This window comes from Paralichthys olivaceus, chromosome 11 (genome assembly GCF_024713975.1).
Source record: "Paralichthys olivaceus isolate ysfri-2021 chromosome 11, ASM2471397v2, whole genome shotgun sequence".
Classification (NCBI taxonomy): Eukaryota; Metazoa; Chordata; class Actinopteri; order Pleuronectiformes; family Paralichthyidae; genus Paralichthys; species Paralichthys olivaceus.
Genome location: NC_091103.1, coordinates 20,488,954 through 20,508,135, shown reverse-complemented (window position 1 = coordinate 20,508,135; position 19,182 = coordinate 20,488,954). Strand labels below are relative to the sequence as shown.

Below are 19,182 nucleotides of genomic sequence, written 5' to 3'. Positions count from 1 at the left end.
GGCCCAACAGTACCCTCGTGAAACAACATTTGAATTCACTATATCCAGATTATTTATTCAGACCAAATTTCACACACTCATAATTATAAGTCTCCCAAACATTTTCTATCAAGATCCATGGATTATTCTCAGAGAAATCGACGAAAATGTTGAAAAAACTAAAAAAAACAGCAATTCCTGGATTCGCCCCCTAATCCGGATGTGCACCAAAACATATTGGGTTCTCTCTTGACCGACACGGCATCCTTCCACCAAGTTTCATGGAACTTTGTTCAGGGTAATCTTGCTTACATGTGAAGTAATGAAGTTATGGCAAAATCATATTGTCAATAACGTAGCCTTATTCCGCTCAGTCTCGCAGAGGAGGAGAGGGACGACATGCTGGAGTCCCGCTCATCCCCGCCACCGTCACCCTTCTTCTCTGCAATCCTGGCAGCTTTCCAGCCAGCAGTGTGCGATGATGCAGAGGAGGCTTGGCGAAGTCACATCAACCAGCTTGTGTCTGACTCGGATGGATCCTGTGCCGTCTACACCTTTCACGTGTTTTCCTCACTATTCCAGGTATTGTAGTGTGGCCTGCTCCTAAATGTTATTGACAGTGTGGCTGGTCAAAGTGAAGTGAAAGGGTAACAGGATTAAATATGTGACTGATTAACCTTTAGAGAAAGAGGCTTCGTTTCACAAGGAATCTGATTAAGTGCAAATCGAGGGCAGGATGCTTTCAGCTTGAAAATCTTCAGAGATTCATTAACCAAATGTTGTTCACTTCACTGACCAAAGCTGACAGAGGAGGATTTCCGATGTAATGACAGAATGTATGGAATTTAAACGATGAAGGAGCGACTCTGACAGCATCACAGTAAGCCTGTTGCTTTGCTTTGCAGAGTATCCAGAGCAAATTTTGCTCTTTGACCTGTGACGCAGTGAGTTACCTCGGCAACGGACTGAGGGGGTTAGGAGTAAAGTTTTTGAGGTCATCTCAGATGCTGACGTCCTGCTCAGAGTGCCCGACTCTATTTATCGATGCAAACACAGTGAGTGACATAACTAACATAATTTTTCAAAACATGACTTATCAATGGCAGTTAAACAAATTCAACAACAAGCTTAATTTTTCAGATTATATCCTATGGCCTCCTGGAAAAAATGAAATTCAGCGTGTTGGAACTTCAAGAGTATCTCGATACTTACAACCACAAAAAGGAAGCTGCTGTCACTGTAAGGGGATTAAATATTGTTTTACAGTATGAATGTCATCTGTGTGTTGTCACTGAGTTGTTTAAATCACATTATTATGTTGTCTCTGTTCCCTCCAGTGGTTGTGCAACTGTAAGGCCACGTTTCCCCGGAATGCTGGGGGTATAACATGTCAGCCGGTGGAGCATGAGGAAAAGGTTAAACTTTAATTTAAAGGAAATTTGATTAATAACTCTGTCATACTGGTTCAACCAAGGACGTATTTCCTGAATTCACTGTAAATGCTAAGGATGCCATTTCATCTAACCTTTCTTACTGTACTTTCTGCCTGACGATTACTGTGTGATACTGTAGCTCTGTGAGTGTTGCCTCTTGTTATTCTCACACTATAGAAATGTGAAGTTTCCAATGACCTTAAGTTGCCGTGCATCACATCGATTATCTCATACCCAGCGTGCATTGTGATCGTTTTCAGCTCCGCCGGGCATGAGAGCAAGTTCTCTTAAGTTGCATTAAACCTGGATAATACACTCACTTGCAGAGGTGGCAAAAGTACACACATTCTTTAATCAAGTAGAAGTACAGATACCTGCGTCAAATATGACTCAAGTAAAAGTATCAATATTTATTCAACCTCTTTACACAAGTAAAAGTATAAAAGTATAGGCTCTAAAATGTATTCAGTACAAAAGTAAAAAGGTGAAGGGCCACCTCTACCACCTTTATCCATGCAAAACAAACTGAGAGTCATGTCACATTTAATTTAAACCACTCTGTTCAAATCTAATACAAACTTACCACAAACAAGAATATTTTTTTTTCAAATGAAACATTTTACAGGAGGAAATGTGTAGGCTACAATATAATGTAGTATTGTTCATTTAAATAAGGCCAGGGATAGGGAATGTTTTGTTGCCCTGTTTCATTGTGGATGTTGTCGACGTTATCAGTGATGTTGGCTGATTCTTCCATAGAGTTACTCCATGTCATGGACATAGATACAATAAAATAATACAAAAAATCCCCTCAAATGCATTAAAACAAAAGTACCAAGCCTTTTTTGAAAATGGGAGGAGTCTAAAGTACAGGTAATGGTTTGTAAAAATAAAACAGTAATAAGAAAAATATCAACTCAGGTAAGGTACAGATACCTGTAAAATCTACTTATAAGATTCAAGGGTTTATTGAATCTACTTACAGTAAAGTAAATAAGTATTTGTACTTTGTTACTTCCCACCTCTGCTCACTTCATAACTTATGAAGGATTTTATTGTTAAAACTTGGCAATAAATAATAAGAGATTACCACCAAAGTGAGTGCATTTCTGCCAATTAACAGGCAAAAATGTTCATTGGCTCGGCTTGTTTCATTTTTGATTAATTCATGTCAACTACCTGTTCTCCTTTTAGTTCAAATTTACCCATACATCCCTCCTTACTTTTCCTACCTCTTTGCATGCCAATAAAAATACCTCTGTTAATACTTCTCACTCCCTTATAAATGAAATTAATGAGGAACTGCATGTCCTTTTTCTGAGTCTCTGTTTTCCTCCCTTATTTTCTGTCCTGTAACATGCGTGCTTTGTAGCAAATGGAATCTCTGGCTGTAAGTTGGATGTTGTTTCAAATTGTCTTTTATGTTTTCAAATCAAAAATTAGCAGTCTTGTAGTTTTCTGTAGAACTGCAGCAGATTTGATGCCAATTTACAAGTAGCTAGTTGTGTTTATTACATAAAAATAAAATAAACCTTTTGCCAACAACCAATTTTCTCTGACTTGCAGCAACTGGAGCTCTGTCAAAGAGTCTACAAACTCCACTTTCAGCTGTTGCTGCTTTTTCAGTCCTACTGTAAGCTGATAGAACAGTTCCATGCAATAAGCTCAATTCCTGAGGTAGGTGCATTGTGCATTTGTTTGTCTCCTTTTTTTGGAACCACGACAAACGATATTGAATCCCTGTAATAATATTAATCCTTCTCAACCTTTAGCTGACAAATATGTCCGGAGAGCTAAATGAGTTGAAGAGCAACCTGAGGGTGGCTGCGGCCTCGGTCTCGAGCGATGAGGCTGCTGCCCGTGAGAGCTGCTGCTCTGAGCCCACTTTCAGCTCCTCTGAGGCTGCTGTGCAAGCCATTTTGGAGTGTTTGAAGAACAATGAGCTTCAAGCAGCCATCCGCTACATTCGTGAGTGCAGGTGAGAAAATAATAATCTTTGCTTATCTAAAAATGTGTAGTTTTTATGTTAATAATTGCCCCCAGTCAACTGAACAGCCTTTTCTTTTTTTCTTTGCAGAATTATGTGGCCTAACGACATCTTCGGCAGCCACTCTGAGGAGGAGATCCAGACCTTACTGAACATCTTCTTCAGACATCAAACTTTGGGTCAAACAGGAACTTTTGCTCTGGTGGGCTCGAAGCAGGACCTGACAGAAATCTCCATCAAGCTGATGGAACTGAACGGAGAGATGCGAGACATGATCAGAAGAGCCCAGGGCTACCGGGCCATCACGGCTTTCCTCCCAGACTCCAGCATTTCAGGCTCAACTCTGTGAGTGAGGTCTGGCAGCGCAGTGATGCCCATTCCTGCACAACACCCTGTGCTATGCCTACACTCCAGTGCTGTCTGGGGTTGCTGCTATCATCTCAGTGGTTAACAAGCACTCTGCTCTCTCTTGGGAATAACCAAACACCTCCTCTTGTGACTCAGAGTACATCACAAAGTCAGATCTTTAGACGTGCAGCAATACTGTTGGTTTTAGAAACTGAGTGACTTTGCCGTTGTCAAGAAAGTGAGGCTTTTATTGCACTAATAGCCTGGCATCACCAGACCAATCTGCAAGAGCAAATAAACACACAGCTTGCGGATTGGTCCGGTTTCCAGGATCGGAATGATAGAAGTTTTTACAAAGCGACCACTTGATACCGAGGTCAACGACTTTCAGATTTAACAAATGACATACCAAAGATAAATAACTCTCTTTCACTTACGTTGTTTTATTTGTCATGGGGAAATGTGCAATCCGTCATGGGAGAGGAAAACCTTTACTGTGTCCTGAAAGAATGTATTTGAATATCAGAGCAGTGAAAAAATGAACATTGTCAGTAAAGAAAAAGGGAGGCTTCATTACTTGCTTAAAGTAGTGGGTCTTTTGTGTGCGTGTGTTTGTGTGTGTGTTTTGTGTGTCGGCGCCTGAGTGTGTGAATCTAAACCTGACGACCATCATCGATGGTATTACTGATACTGATTTATGTAATAACAATAATAACAATAATGTTCACACTACTCTGACATGCTGCAAATCTACTGTAATGTCTCCCAAACCGATATCCTTCCGTGTGGGTAATCTGTTACTTAAAGAAAATCTTACTGTACTCTTTAATCGTGCAGCTTTTTGCAATTAGGGAAAATATTTATGTTATTTGCAAGAGAAAGACATGCTTTTATCAGACTAGATTTATAGAAAACTAATATTTTGTTTGGAATCTGCCAAGCTTGCAAATTCTATGTACTATAAAGTGTAATAATAATGTTTATCAACAAATACAGAAAACTATTTTAGCTGAATAATTGTACATAGTGCAGCTGGGTTTTCGCTCAAGATTCATAAGACTGTATTTTTATGAACGTACAATTTGAGTTGCATAAGGAGTAAAAGAGATATTTGTAAAGCTTGCACAGGAGTAGCCTCCCGCCTTGTAAATACTACCGCCTTTGCAATGTACTGTACTTTGGTGTTCTGTACACTTATGTAATGATGAAAATAAAACATACATTTGCAAACTGTTGTTTCAGGTTGAGATTTATTATTATTAGTATTAATATTCTATTATATCACCTGGCAGAAGATTATTTTGCCAATGCTTATATAATGTATGTGTTTTGCTGATGACAGAACCATATAGCTTATTTTTATATATCTTCATGTTTATGTTTAACATTTATGTGTAAATACCATATTTTATTTTTATTCAGGTTTATGTATATGTGTCTCATTTATACGTTTAAGATTATATGTCAAGTAAATATCCATCCATCCATCCATCCGTCCGTCCGTCTGTCTGTCTGTCTGTCTGTCTGTCTGTCTATCTGTCTGTCCGTCCGTCTGTCTGTCTGTCTATCTGTCTGTCTGTCTATCTATCTATCTATCTATCTGTCTGTCTGTCTGTCTGTCTATCTATCTGTCTGTCTATCTATCTATCTATCTATCTATCTATCTATCTATCTATCTATCTATCCGTCTGTCTGTCTGTCTGTCTGTCTGTCTGTCTGTCTGTCTGTCTGTCTATCTATCTATCTATAATTTCTAATAATTATCGTCTGATGTTAAAAACTATCATGTTCAATTCCTTATATGAAAACCTCTTATTTTGAAGTAGGCCTTGACTTCCGGGTACCGGCGCGCGAGTTTTGTTTTCGTAGAAGTAGCTAACTAGCTAGCTAGCTAACGTGTAAACACTTCTTTACCACTTTATTTCGCAGTGGTTTGTTGTATAAAGTTTATCGAACGTTTTCATCGAGACATGAAAGTCAAGACCTTCTTCCGCTGTCATGGTGAGTCAGAGCAACGTTTACGTTTATATGTAACGTGACTTTTTGTGAATTGGTAGTTAGCAGTTCTGTATTTGGTTCATTTGTGAACATTGTCAGTCTGCTAACATATCTTCTAACGCAAGGAATCAAACGTTGGCTAAAACTGCCGATGTGTCTCAAGCTGTTTTATTGTCATGCAAGCTAACGTGAGTTGAGCAGCAGCTACACAACGTGTGGTCGTGAGCATCAGCTGCAGTTTGACAACCTTCGCCTTTAAGCTAACATGCTGTGGCTAACATCAGTTTCTGATTCATAACTTTGTCACCATGAAAACTTTGTTTTCTCAGGCGACAACCTATAGTCACCTGGAATGGAATCTCCGCCGAACATGTATGACACCTTCAAGGATGAGATCTGGAAAGGTGAGATAAGTGCTATGTGAAAAAGTCAAAGTTATGAACTGCACAGTAGTTAATACAATTATTATGAGAACAAACATTTAATGTTATAAGCAACACATAGTTTGTTGCAGGGCTGTACTTGTGCATTAAGTTACAAACGTGTTCATGATGTTTTTCCACTGCTTGTACACATATTTGCCTGATAATCAAACAAACAATTTCTGTCATGGAAACAAAACAGACTTTATTTGTAAAGCCCATATTTACAAATCACAATTCGTCTCATAGGGCTTAGCAAGGTGTGACATCTTCTGTTCTTAACTCAACAAGAGTAAAACTACCAAAAAAAAACAATATTAATGGGGGGAAAAAACAGAAACTTCAGAGAGAGCTACATGTGAGGACTCCCTCTCCCAGGATGGACAAAAGAGCAATAGATGCAGCGTGAAACTGAGAACATCAACAAAATAACAGTATTTACAACATTGATTAGAAGAAACACTTTGAAACATAATGGAAAAGTTTGTGAATGTATTTGTACATAAGAAAATGTCAGATAGAGATGAAGGGAGCAGCGATGACATATAATTGAGGAGTTATTGTCAGTAGTGGTAGAGTATGTGAGTAGGAGTATTGTGTGTCAAGCAGTCTGGTTGTTAGTTCACTATCAGGATCCACCACCACAATCAGATGCCACTGTGATACACAATCCACCGTCAGGATGCTGTGAACCTGGAGTTGATTTACTTCATACTGAGTTGGAATCCTTTTTCTATTCCCCTATCCAGAGCTGGGACCACTGGACCCAGACTGGTTTCAAGTCCTGTCAGCAGAAACGTCCACCAGTGAGGGAAATGTGTCTGATCAAGACGACCTCTGCGCTAACCAAGAGGGGAACTTCAAAGCGCCCTGCGACAAAACTGCACTGGACAGTCAGCTGTTTTCAACCCCCAAAGTTTTCAGACACAGTCGAGTTGTGTCACCTGAAACTGAGGGTGAGCAGTCATTTACTGCTGAACAAGGTAATGTTTCAAATTAGACCATTAATATATTTATGTGTATAAATGTCTTGCACTTGAAATATTTGTTATACAGGACTGTAGATGTCTGCACATTACATCTTTAATGTATCATTATAAAATTTCTATGTTTTGAAAAGCTTTCTTAAAGTAGCATCTAAAAGTGATGTTTCTGTATTTCTTTCCTTAGCTAAAGAAGCACGGCCATGGAACGAATCACAAAGTCCATGTTTGTTTCAGATGACAAAGGAGAGGTGAGTGCAACAACCCTCAAGACTTTTTTGCCTGTACTGTTCGAAAGAGACAACTTTTAGATATTCCATTTTTTCTTTTCGTGGTTCTTATTTCAAGTGATGAGTAGGAAGTGTGTTTTTCATTGTCTGATTTTCATATAACTATTGACAATGAAGAATTGTGCTTTAAAAAGAGATACATATACTTAGAACTTTTGTCTCTGCACATGTGTGCATGAGCTATTGATGTCCTTTGTGTCATCACTGCTGCAGTTTTCAGTGTCCATGTTTTTTTAGGGTCCCTGGAGCAAAATGTGGAGGAATCCAGCCTCAGAGTCTGGGAAGTTTTGGTGAGCTGCAACTTCATATATTTCATCTGTTTGAAGTAAAATTGAAATAAATATTTGATCAACATATGTTAATATTTTGCCACTGTCATCTGTACAGATTTTCTTCAGACCTCACCAAAATCCCCAGTAAGTGTATACAATTAAACACTAATTCCGCAAATTGCAGTATTAATGACCTCAAGGTTCACTCTCTATGTTTATTTGTTTTGTTTTTGTACGAATGACAGGTTAGCTATGCCAAGCAAATATCTGAAAGTCTCGGTGCACAGATTCATCCTGACATATCGTGGACGAGTTCTCTGAACACCCCACCAGCTGTGCCATCCACTCTGATTTTATGTAAGAAAACGACTCAGTTAGTTGTTATGGTTATTGTTGATTTTTTATAATATAAATCCATTTATGTGATTTGTTTGATAATTATTTTGTCTTGTTGCAGCTAAAACTGATGAGAGTCCCTGTTCAATGAGTATTTCTGCAGACAATGTTGTTGTGAGTATTGTGTCAAACTCGACTCTACAGCAGATATATATTTATCATTATGTCAAGTCTCTGCTTCTGCCATATTTTATCTAAATGAAAGTATGAAATGACACTAAATATTCTGCGCACCATATCACTGGAAATGTGAATAGATCAAGAATTGTTGCTCTAAAATGTTGTAAAAAAAATGTATTATCTATCTTTTATCTGTAAAAATGCTATTATAATATAAAAATGGGTCAAATTGTGTTGCAATTTAAATTGCTTCTGAAATTTATGTTTTTCCTTTTTTCCCCCCTTTCTTTAGTTTGTACGGAAGCTTTTTCCTTCTCTTTCAAACAAATACGTAACTGCAGCAGTTTCACCCAAAAACAACGACGTGCTGGCTCACGGAGGTACTGAGTCTTTCCTGTACATTTTGCTAATATTGTGGAAGGTGCACCATATTTCCTTGTTTTGCACTGACTTTTAGATGCATAATAGAAAAGAATGAATGATGTCTGTTTCTTGTCTGTAAACAACAGGTGTCGTTTCCCCTGAGGCTGGTCAGAATCCTGAGTCCCATAACTCCCCCCAGGATTCACTGAATCTAAGTCAGAGTGTTTGGAGACAGAAGCTCCCGGACGCTATTGAGGATGGAGATGTACGCAGCACTATAGCAAGTGTTCTTGATGGAGCTGAAAATGTTCTTTCCATGTTTTTCTCCAACAGTAGTTCAGCCCTGAGAAAAGTGAAAACTGACAGAATCAAGAGAAAACAAATCATTCCGACAAAAAAACGTGGCTGCAGCTTTACAGACATCTCAACTACTAAAAACGCTGCAGCAGTGGAACAGACTACAGATGATTGGCAACCTGTCAAAGTTTCCTCACCCCCACCACCGAAAAGTAGAGATACTGGAATCACCCAGTGGTCTCCATTGAGTTTATCTGAAATTCCTGCCTCTTCATGCAGGGATAATTGTCATGCTACACAAGAAGACAAAAAAACTATACTAGAACAAATGCGGAGCAACTCTGATTCTGGCCAGCTCACCAGGCCACATTTGACAGGCTCATACTATGGATTTACAAAGAAAAAGAGACAATTTGTTTACACCATTGAGACTCCAAAAACACAAACTCAACGAAACGAAACACCGTCTCTGAAGAATGACACCTCCCCCAGGATTCCAGATTCTGGTAACATTTCTCATGCATGTGAATGTATTCATGTTTTAAATGCTATAATCCACTTTTTGTCAATATGGAAAAATCTGAATGAATCTCTCCCTTTTTATCCTCATGCTTTCTTCCAGGATACAAAGTGAGTTCCAAGCTGTTGGGGGAAATGCAAGATGAAGCAGACTGTTACAGAATCAAGGAGGATGAGAAACAGAAAAATGTCACAGAAGAAAACATACCTCTTCCTGTTCAACCAAAATCCCAGGATCTTGACATGTCCCAGCTCTGCAGAGATTTTGCACAAGACTTCAGTCAAATGTTAGACCCCGGGAAACCAAGTGAAGTAGCACAGGATACTCCTCAAAATGGCTTCTCTCCATCAACTTGTCTGAACGCCATGAAGCAAGCCAAGCATAGAGCAAGGCGAGTTAACTGTAACAATGACTGTGATCACACCACTGACAAAAGACCTGTTTCTGCCACCGTTCAAAATTACTCCATCAATGATGGCACAGGAGGTGACAGTGGATTCCAGTCTGCTGTTGCAGATATCTCTCATCTGACTTCAGCATCGTTTATTCTTCCCAGCTCAGTGAACATTGCTCAAAGTCAACAATGGACTGGTTTTAAAACTGCTACCCAAAGAGCTGCTTCTTCCCTATCTACAAATGTAAAATATCATTCAGATGATATTTTAGGAGCTGAAATGGATGCCAAGCTGCCTAGTGCAGTCAAGGAAAGCCAGACACTGGGAGGGAGTGAGTTACACATAAAGAGCACATCAACTGAACTGCCCAGTGGTGCAACAGAAGGTGTTAATAACATCAATTACTCTTCAGTCAAGTGTCCAAGTAATGACAGTTTTCCAGAGAGAGCAACAGTGTCTCTTCCTTCCATCAATGCATCAGGATTCAAAACTGCTTCAAATAAAGCTATTGAAATTTCCTCAGCCCACCTGGAGAGAGCCAAGCATCTGTTTGAAGAAAACAAAGCTGAAAGGACTTTTAGTGCTGAGCCGGCCAAAAGAGCCAATGACACTGAAGAAGAAATTAGCATCAGTATGGATTCTGTGAAAAATACAATCCCTGACTCAAAGCAGCCACCATCTTCGAGTGACAAATTTGGGGACATTAGTTGTCAGCTAACAGCGTCACAAAAAGCTGATGTGACAGAGCTGTGCACTCTTCTGGAAGAAGCAGATAGCCAGTTTGAATTTACACAGTACAAAACTGCAAAGCTACAGCAGCATTGTCAAGATAACGCCACCTCCCTCCAAAAAGTTGACAAAGAACTTGACCCTGATTTTCTTATGGGTATTGATTTTGATGACAGCTTTAGCTCCGATGCTGAAAAGCATAAAATGTTGTCAGTTTCAGACGGTAAGACAAACTGTGAGGCATCAAATCTGACAAATAAATCCACACTGACAAAAGAAAATTCCTCTACTGAAGATGCGCCTCCCTCTTCAAAGAGCATCTCTGAAGGCAGGTGCTGTATTGTGTCAGCTGAACCCCAAAATCCTAACAGAGCTGGGTACACTGAGACAAGCGAGCAGGAGAACAAAACCCCTTTGATGCTCGACGTAGGATTCAAAACTGCGAGAGGAAATGATTTGAGCATTTCAAAAGAACGTATGAGCAAAGCCAGGGCTCTGTTTGCAGGTTTAGAGGAAAATCTGACTGATCAGAAGTCAGCAGACAAGCAAAGCAGTGATGCTGTTGCTCAAACCAAGCAGCGACAGGTCATGAGCATTACACATAAAAATGCTGCAGAAAGTTTTAGTAACAGCAAAATGGACGCAGCTTCGTTTCAAAGTGGATTCCAATTGGCTAGTGGGAAGGGAGTTCCTATTTCAGCAAAAGCTATGCAAGAGGCAGATGCTCTCTTCAAAGACTGCGACGATAAATCTGGTGCGCCTGTAAAACACCAAGAGAACATAGAACAGTTGCCTACATTCGTCTGTCACACGAAAAACCATTTGAAATTTAAAGGTGTCCGAGGACGTAAAGAGAACTTTTCTGAAGAAGCATTTGGTGAATGTTCAAAAGCGACTGCTAGGCCAGCTGCCAGTCATACAAAGGTTGTACAGCACAATGTGGAGATTCAAAGTATTACTTGTAAGAATACACCATCTGTAACCAATGCAATTTCTTCCCGTGAAAACCTTTCTTCAACCGTAAAAGCATTTTCTTCTCCCTCATGTTCAACATCAAAGAGTTCTGGCTCCTCTGGAATGAATCAGTTGAACAATGGAGGTGGATTCTGTACAGCCAGCGGGAAGAAAGTCTCCGTGTCGGCTGATGCAGTGAAAAAGGCAGAGCGTCTTTTCAATGAAATCCAAGCACCTGGGGACACAAACAAACAACTGAAAGAGGAAGGAGATGCTTTAAGAGCAGCACATGTGGCCGATCAAATTCAAGTTGGACCGATTCAAAATGGTGGATTTCAGACAGCCAGCGGCAAAGGAGTTGTCTTTTCAGTTGCAGCTCTCAAGAAAGCAAAATCACTGTTCAGTCAATGTGAAGCAGTTAAGGATGAAATCGATGTAAAACCAACTCATTCCAAGATGCCGGTTCGTGGTCTTGCATCCAGGACAAGTGGATTTCTTGCAGCCAGTGGCAAACCTGTGGGACTTTCAGCTGAGGCCCTCCAGAGGGCAAAAGCTCTTTTCAGTGACATCACTATCACTTCAGAGCTCCTGGCTGTTTCAGACACAAAGAAGAGTAACAACAGTCAAGGTAACACTGAAAATCCAGACAAAGCACATGGTGGTTTCATGACTGCAGGGGGAGCAACAGTGTGCTTGTTTCAGAAAAAAAAGTTCAAAGCAAAAAACCTTTTGAAAGAATATGACAATTGTTCTTATTCTGAAAAAACAGTACAAGAAGCAGATACTTTCCGTGACATTAGGGACAGAAACAATGGAACAACAGTTAAGTATGACAGCGGTGAAGCACCTGTGAGTGGAGGTGGCAGTGAGAAGAAACAACTTTCAAAATTTAAACAAGATCAGAGGCCGACAAACACTTCTGAAGAGCGTGGACCAGTGGGACCAGATGTAAATGAGAAAAATGTACTGCATCATGATGATGGGAAGATATTTGAAGATTTGACCAATGGAAACCCATCAAAGCAACTTTCTTCCCCGTTGTGCACAACATCAGAGAAAACTGATTCCTCTGCCTTCAGTAAATTTAGCAACAGTGGTGGGTTCTGTACAGCCAGTGGGAAAAAAGTGTGTGTGTCAGATGATGCAATGACAAAAGCAATGTCACTATTAAATGAAAGTGCTTTCTTTACGGATACAAAACTAAAAGAAGAAGATGGGACACCTCAGAGTAGTGGAAAAGGAGTTGCTCTCTCAGCCCAGAAGAAAGAAAAAGATACCAAGTTGCCAGTTTCTTGTTCACCACTGAGGAAAGATGGATTTCTTGCAACCAGTGGTAAACCGTTGGCGTTTTCATATGAAGCCCTCCGAAAGGCAAAAAACCTCTTCAGTGACATCGATTTCAGTGCAGAAGTCTCAACTGTTTCAGACACAAGAAAGAGTGACAAACACAAAGAGGCTCAAAATAATGCAGGAAAAATAAGTTGTGGTTTCTCAACTGCAGGGGGAGGTAAAGTCCATGTGTCACAGAAAAATCTTCTGAAAGCAAAGACCCTTTTGAAAGAATTTGCAGATGAAGAGACTCATCCCTCAGATTCATCCTTCACAAGCCCACGTGCCACCTGCAAGTCGGATCTATCAAAAATTAAAAATACGGGGAAAAGTACAAATTCTGCTCTCACCACAGCGAGTGACAAGGACATGTCGGCTAAGGAAAGTGCCCCTGAAGTCGTTGAATCTTTTCCGTCTGTGGTGACTGAACCTGAAAATGAAACTGATTGCCTTTCTGTCAGAGAAAATGCCCTTAGAAGTGCATCTGAGGTAAAGGAAGGCAAAATGTCCACATCATGGGAGGGCAAACTCCACAACACTCTTGGAAAGGAAACAATAAACATGTTGGGTTGTGAAGTTAACCATACAAACTGCAGTGAAGGGCCCAAATCCAAAAAGCCGCAGGAGCCCTCATTTCTAATATTTCCATTTTCACTTAACCTCAGTGGCTGCTCTGAGACCCAACAGAGGTTTCTGGCTCAGGAAGCTCTCGACTGCACTAAAGCTTTGTTAGAGGATGAAAGTCTCTCAGTCACATCAGGAAATGAGCCAGTGCAAGATAACCAAGAATCCAAAGCCACATCTGCAGAGGAACAAAAAGGAAGAGGAAAAAGATTGGGAGACGATGCAGAAATGACTGGTACGTGTCATTTATTGTTATTATCGATGCACAGTTTGTCTCAGTGTCTGTTCTTATTGAATCTGGATTATTTAAGGTGCATATAAATACTTTAAGAAATTAACGCTTAACGCTTGATTTTGTTGATGCAGCTGACCTTTTTCTTAATTAAAGCTGTGATTCTACGCTCCTTAATTAACCAGAATCAAATCTTATTGTTTCTAGGTCAGCCTCCCCTGAAAAGACGATTACTGGAAGAATTCGATCGGACTGTTGTTGGTCCGAGAGGTTCAACACTATATCCACAAAAAACTTGTCCAGAGAGTAAGTTATTTGCACAAAGGAAATGTTCCATTCATATATGTTTTCTTGTAAATTATGTTACTCTACTGTGTTTTTTCTCAATTAAGGTGTAATGAAAGACAGGAGAGCTTTCAAGTTTCAAGCATCTCCTCATCCAAATATCACAAAGCCACACAGGTAAGATTGAATCGTTTCCCATGTTAATAAGTGTCTGGCATCAGTTATCAGCTCTCTGTGATGTATTATTTTGTCTCACAGGAATGGAAGAAACTATGTGGAAACCAAACTGCAAAACACAACACCAACACAACATAGTACCTCAGGAGGCAGCAGATCAGCACATTCAAAGATGCCCGCGTTTGTTCCTCCTTTCCTCAAGAACACAGAGACCTGCAAGAATGCAGTCCTCAAAGTCAACATGCGAACACCTCCAGAATTTGTTCCTCCTTTCAAAAAACAAAGAACTATTGTCCAAGAGAGCTCCTGTAAACCACAGCAGGAGGATAAACACCAGCATCTCTTTGTTAGACCTGCTAACAGCAGCACTTACTTACCACCCACTAAAAAAACACAAAGCAGTACAGATGTAGCTGGTGATAAAAGCAAAGAAGATATTCCACAGGTGCCCTTGGCTGACACAAAGCATGATTATCTGACTAATAATCACCATGTTCCTGTTGGCTGTGGTTCAGAGGACTCTGCTGCAAAGGCAACACGTGAGGACGACACAATTTCCAGAGGCCAAGGTGCAGTATAACCTTTCTGCGTGAAGTCAGTGTGGCACAGTGTAAATATGAAATAATTTTGTTTATGGTTTACAGACACGTTTCAGAATCTTGAAAATGTGGAATTGGCACGGGATATGCAAGACATGAGAATCAGGAAAAAGAAGCGCCAGACGATTCGACCTTTGCCGGGCAGTTTGTTTCTGACGAAAACCTCGGGTGTTTCAAGGATCCCATTAAAAGCTGCTGCAAATGGAAAGCTCCCTGCGAGATTCACCTCAAAACAGGCAATGACACAACTTTCAATGGGCTTCAGAGAATATTTCGTCACAGAAAGGGTTGAGTTGAAATATCAACAATGTGTTGTGTGGGCAAAGTTTTAACATCTTGATGTCATGTTTCAGCTGTATGGATATGGAGTCCATCAACATGTGTCTGACATCAGCAGCGAGACTGCCGAGGCTTTTCGCTTCAATTTGCATCAGTTCCTGAAACTGGAAGCTCTTAGAGACGGGGGAGGCGTTCAGCTGGCGGATGGAGGATGGCTAATCCCCAGCAATGATGGGACTGCAGGAAAAGAAGAGTTTTATAAGTATTTGAATTAATTAATTAAATTAATAAATTAGTTTTAATCAGACTTTGTAATAAACCTGTTATACTCAATATCATCTCGTTCTACACTTCCCACAGAGCACTATGTGACACTCCAGGTGTGGATCCTAAACTGATGAGTGAGGAGTGGGTGTACAATCACTTCAGATGGATTGTGTGGAAACAAGCCTCCATGGAAAGATCTTTTCCAGAAACGACGGGCGGCCTCTGTCTCACACCACAGCAGGTTCTCCTTCAGCTCAAGTACAGGTGCGTGGCGTTAGAACTATAATTTTTGAATATCAAATTTACTATAAACTATAGTATTACACATAGCCTAACGCCATTTTGTGTCTTGACAAAAGACAGGGTTTTATGGCTGCAAGCAATTATTATTTTCATATCGATTGATTGATAAATTGAATACTAAAATGAATTTGCAGATGTCCCAATACCTTAAAGCACAGAGTTACATTTTCAGATATTTGTCAGTGCAGTATAGAGCAAGATTTCCTATCAGGATAATAAAAATATTATTGAAGTTTGACATCTACTGTCCTCTACATGTCTTAGATATGATGTAGAGATCGACCACAGCCGTAGACCCGCTCTGAGAAAGATCATGGAAAAGGACGACACATCAGCCAAGACCCTGGTTCTCTGTGTTTGCGGGGTCGTCTCCAGGGGTCACTCCTCGATCGGACCGAGTGGCAGTGACACCAAGACTCCACAAGGGGCAGATGCCAAGGTTGAACACCCATCTGCAGTAGTTTGGCTGACAGATGGATGGTACGCCATTAAAGCTCAGCTGGATGAACCTTTGACTGCCATGCTTCACGAAGGTCGACTGGCTGTCGGTGGGAAACTGATCGTCTACGGGGCTCAGCTGGTGGGATCACAAGATGCTTGTTCCCCTCTGGAGGCGCCTGAATCTCTCATGTTAAAGGTGCAAGGAGACAACAGGTTGTTCTGTCTTTCAGCGACTTCAACAAAGATGAAATGGTGACTTATTGTCTGTGTTTTTAGATTGGTGCCAACAGCACCAGACCTGCACGGTGGGATACTAAGCTGGGATTTCACAGAGATCCACGGCCGTTCCTGCTGCCTGTATCGAGTTTGTACAGCAATGGAGGGCCAGTAGGATGTGTGGACATTACCATACTGAGAAGCTACCCCATACAGGTGAGTTAAGTCTTCTACTGATTTACTCCTTTCTCCAGGAAGTTTGTGCTTAGATTCCTTTTGTCTATTTGTTTTTCTTGGTTTATCCAGTGGATGGAGAGGAAACCAGATGCTGGCGTTGTGTTTCGTTCTGTTCGTGCAGAAGAGAAGGAGGCGAGGCGACACAGCAGCCAAAAACAGAAGTCCATGGAGATTCTTTTTGCCAAAATTCAAACTGAATTTGAAAAAGAGCAGAGAGGTAGGAGTGTTTTTCTTATATTAAGTACAGACTAAAATGGGCGAGGTTTTAACAAGTTGTTTGATCATCAGGTAACAACAAACCTCAACGCAGAAGACGCACATTTAATCGCCAGGATATTGCAAATCTGCAAGATGGAGAGGAGCTATATGAAGCAGTGGAGGATGATCCAGCTTACTTGGAGGTGATAGAGAATGTACCTTACTCGTCTTTGACTCGATTCTCTCGTAGATAGAGTTTTAGTCACATACCTTTCTTACTTTTGTGCTGTAGGCTCATTTGAGTGATCAACAGTTGGAGACTGTTCAAACCTACAGACGCTCTCTGATGGAGAAGAAACAGGCTGAGTTACAGGATCGATACCGTCGTGCTCTAGAAGGAGAGAGCGGTGACGGGACCTGTCCCAAACGAGACGTCACACCTGTGTGGAGACTCTGCATTTCTGACTCTAGGGACGAGACGGGCAGTGCGTCTTCATTTTTCTTCTTTTTTTGACCCATCAACATCTATTTCAACTTATTTACAGTTGTGTGTCCAAATACTGGTTGTGATAACTTTTTCTTGTTTCTAGTTTACCAGTTGAATCTTTGGAGACCTTCCTCAGATCTTCAGGCTTTACTGAAAGAAGGCTGTCGATACAAAGTTTATAACCTCACCACTTCAGAGGGAAAGAAACGCAGCGGAATGGAAACGGTTCAACTCACTGGTACAAAGAAAACACAGTTTCAGGACCTGGAGGTACGGTCGCAAACTGCTGTTCATATTTAGTCAATCAGATGGATGGTGAAAATATTGTTCAGATAAAAATGTTTTGTTTTATCATTCAGGCCCAGGAATGGTTATCAGCAATTTTTCAACCGAGGGTTTCTACCAGTTTCGTGAATCTTCAAAACCTAGAATTCCAGCCGCTGTGTGGAGAGGTTGATCTCACAGGATATATCATCAGTATCATAGATGGACAAGGTAGATGATTTATTTATGTTTTACCAACTGTTTCTTTCATAATCATACGCTTTACTAAATCCTTGTTTTTACCTTTGAACACAGGATCCTCTCCGGCGTTTTATTTGGCTGATGGAGAACTGAACTTTGTTAAAGTGCGGTGTTTCAGCAGCTTTGCTCTGTCTGGCCTGGAGGATGTTGTAAAACCACGTGTGCTGTTGGCTCTGAGCAACCTGCAGCTGAGAGGTCAGTCCCTGGCTCCCACTCCTGTTGTCTACGCTGGAGATCTGACCGTCTTCTCCACGAACCCCAAGGAGGTTCATCTACAGGAATCCCTCAGCCAACTCAGAAACCTGCTGCAGGTACACTCCACAAATCCAAACACTGCTGACATGCTCCAAAAAATATAGTTCTGATACGATAGAGGTGCAGATTAGACAGAGGAAACTGGAAATGCTGAAAATGGACAACACTGTTTCTCAAATATGAAGTTACTATTGTCAGTCTTTGTTTCATATTGACCTCTAACAAGTTTTTAATGCCTTGTCTTATTTTCACACTTGAAACATATCAACTTTAATCAGAATTCTACAGCCACACTAAAATGCTTAGATGTGTGTGCAGAAGTTTGTGATAGACATTTAATCAGAGCCTGGAATCATTGTTAACAAGGGTTTACTCTTCTCTGACGTAAACCATGCAGAGCTCTTATTTTTCTCTTCTCCATCCAACTGTCCTTGGTTTGGAAACAACAGACTGTAATTTTCATCATGTGTTTTCAGGATCAGCAGAACTTCTTCCTAACTGCTGAGGAGAAACTTTTAAATGTACTCAAGTCCGATGGCCTGAGTTCCATCTCTTCTCCAGCTCTCCACCCTCGAACCCCAGCTTGTGCAACTGACAGAAGACAAGACGCCAAGACAAGCGTGAGTTTCTGCACCTGCTGTTGTATTTGTGCTTTTTAAATACATTTGTTCTCATAACAAATCGTGTTCTTCTTATTCTTACTCTTTTTCTATGCAGCTGATCGCTCAGCAGCCAATCAGAAGCTTTGGATCCTTCACACCTGTCAGCAAGAATCCATCTGCACCAACGTCTTTAACAGAGAAAGACCCCAAAAGCCTGAAGAGGAGAAGAGCTCTGGACTATCTGTGTCGTATCCCGTCTCCACCGGCACTCTTTCATCTGGGCTCGGTGGCTTCTCCGTGTGTGAAGAAGATGTTCAACCCTCCTCGGAGGTCTGGGACACCAAGCACTTTAATAACAGAACAGACTCCAGCTCGCAAACCTGTCGTCTCACCAAAGGAAGATGAATGGGTGAATGACGAGGAGCTGGCGATGATTGATACTCAGAAGTTGTGTGTTGGTGATTTAATGTAGATACATAAGACTGTATGATGATGAGGACGCTACAACTCTGGGAAAAACTGTACAAATGTGAATGTAAAGGCTAACGGATGTATATGGTTCATATTCTGTGGGATGTTTTGTCTCACAGGACTTAATTAAAAGTATAAAACGGTAAAATCATGTCATCACTTTCTATCG

General features: G+C 40.7%; 2 protein-coding genes across 12 annotated transcripts in view; both read left to right on the top strand.

Moving 5' to 3' along the window:
• The window catches only part of frya (furry homolog a (Drosophila)), a 49,533-nt gene extending 44,556 nt beyond the window's left edge, over positions 1–4,977 (top strand). For 8 of the 11 annotated variants that reach the window (XM_069534234.1, XM_069534232.1, XM_069534231.1 and 5 more), the window contains exons 55-62: positions 354–561; positions 885–1,034; positions 1,120–1,218; positions 1,317–1,394; positions 2,785–2,802; positions 2,979–3,089; positions 3,185–3,390; positions 3,490–4,977. In XM_069534234.1, the coding sequence (XP_069390335.1) occupies positions 354–561; positions 885–1,034; positions 1,120–1,218; positions 1,317–1,394; positions 2,785–2,802; positions 2,979–3,089; positions 3,185–3,390; positions 3,490–3,748 (1,129 nt within the window). In that variant the 3' untranslated portion in view covers positions 3,749–4,977. The remainder of the gene's footprint in view (positions 1–353; positions 562–884; positions 1,035–1,119; positions 1,219–1,316; positions 1,395–2,784; positions 2,803–2,978; positions 3,090–3,184; positions 3,391–3,489) is intronic. The other 3 variants (XM_069534238.1, XM_069534233.1, XM_020088466.2) reach the window with 1 other exon arrangement.
• A 621-nt stretch (positions 4,978–5,598) lies between these two features.
• brca2 (BRCA2 DNA repair associated) lies at positions 5,599–19,161 on the top strand. The gene is made up of 27 exons (XM_020088337.2): positions 5,599–5,748; positions 6,075–6,149; positions 6,917–7,150; positions 7,338–7,401; positions 7,678–7,730; positions 7,828–7,856; positions 7,958–8,069; positions 8,170–8,222; positions 8,521–8,608; positions 8,738–9,394; positions 9,511–13,674; positions 13,879–13,977; positions 14,064–14,133; positions 14,215–14,702; positions 14,778–14,968; positions 15,086–15,273; positions 15,372–15,542; positions 15,846–16,218; positions 16,299–16,454; positions 16,545–16,692; positions 16,764–16,876; positions 16,966–17,158; positions 17,264–17,430; positions 17,520–17,655; positions 17,740–17,996; positions 18,417–18,560; positions 18,658–19,161. Exons 2-27 carry the CDS (start codon positions 6,098–6,100, stop codon positions 19,012–19,014), a joined length of 8,757 nt encoding a protein of 2,918 aa, XP_019943896.2. The 5' UTR covers positions 5,599–5,748; positions 6,075–6,097; the 3' UTR covers positions 19,015–19,161.
• Positions 19,162–19,182: the final 21 nt, after the last annotated feature.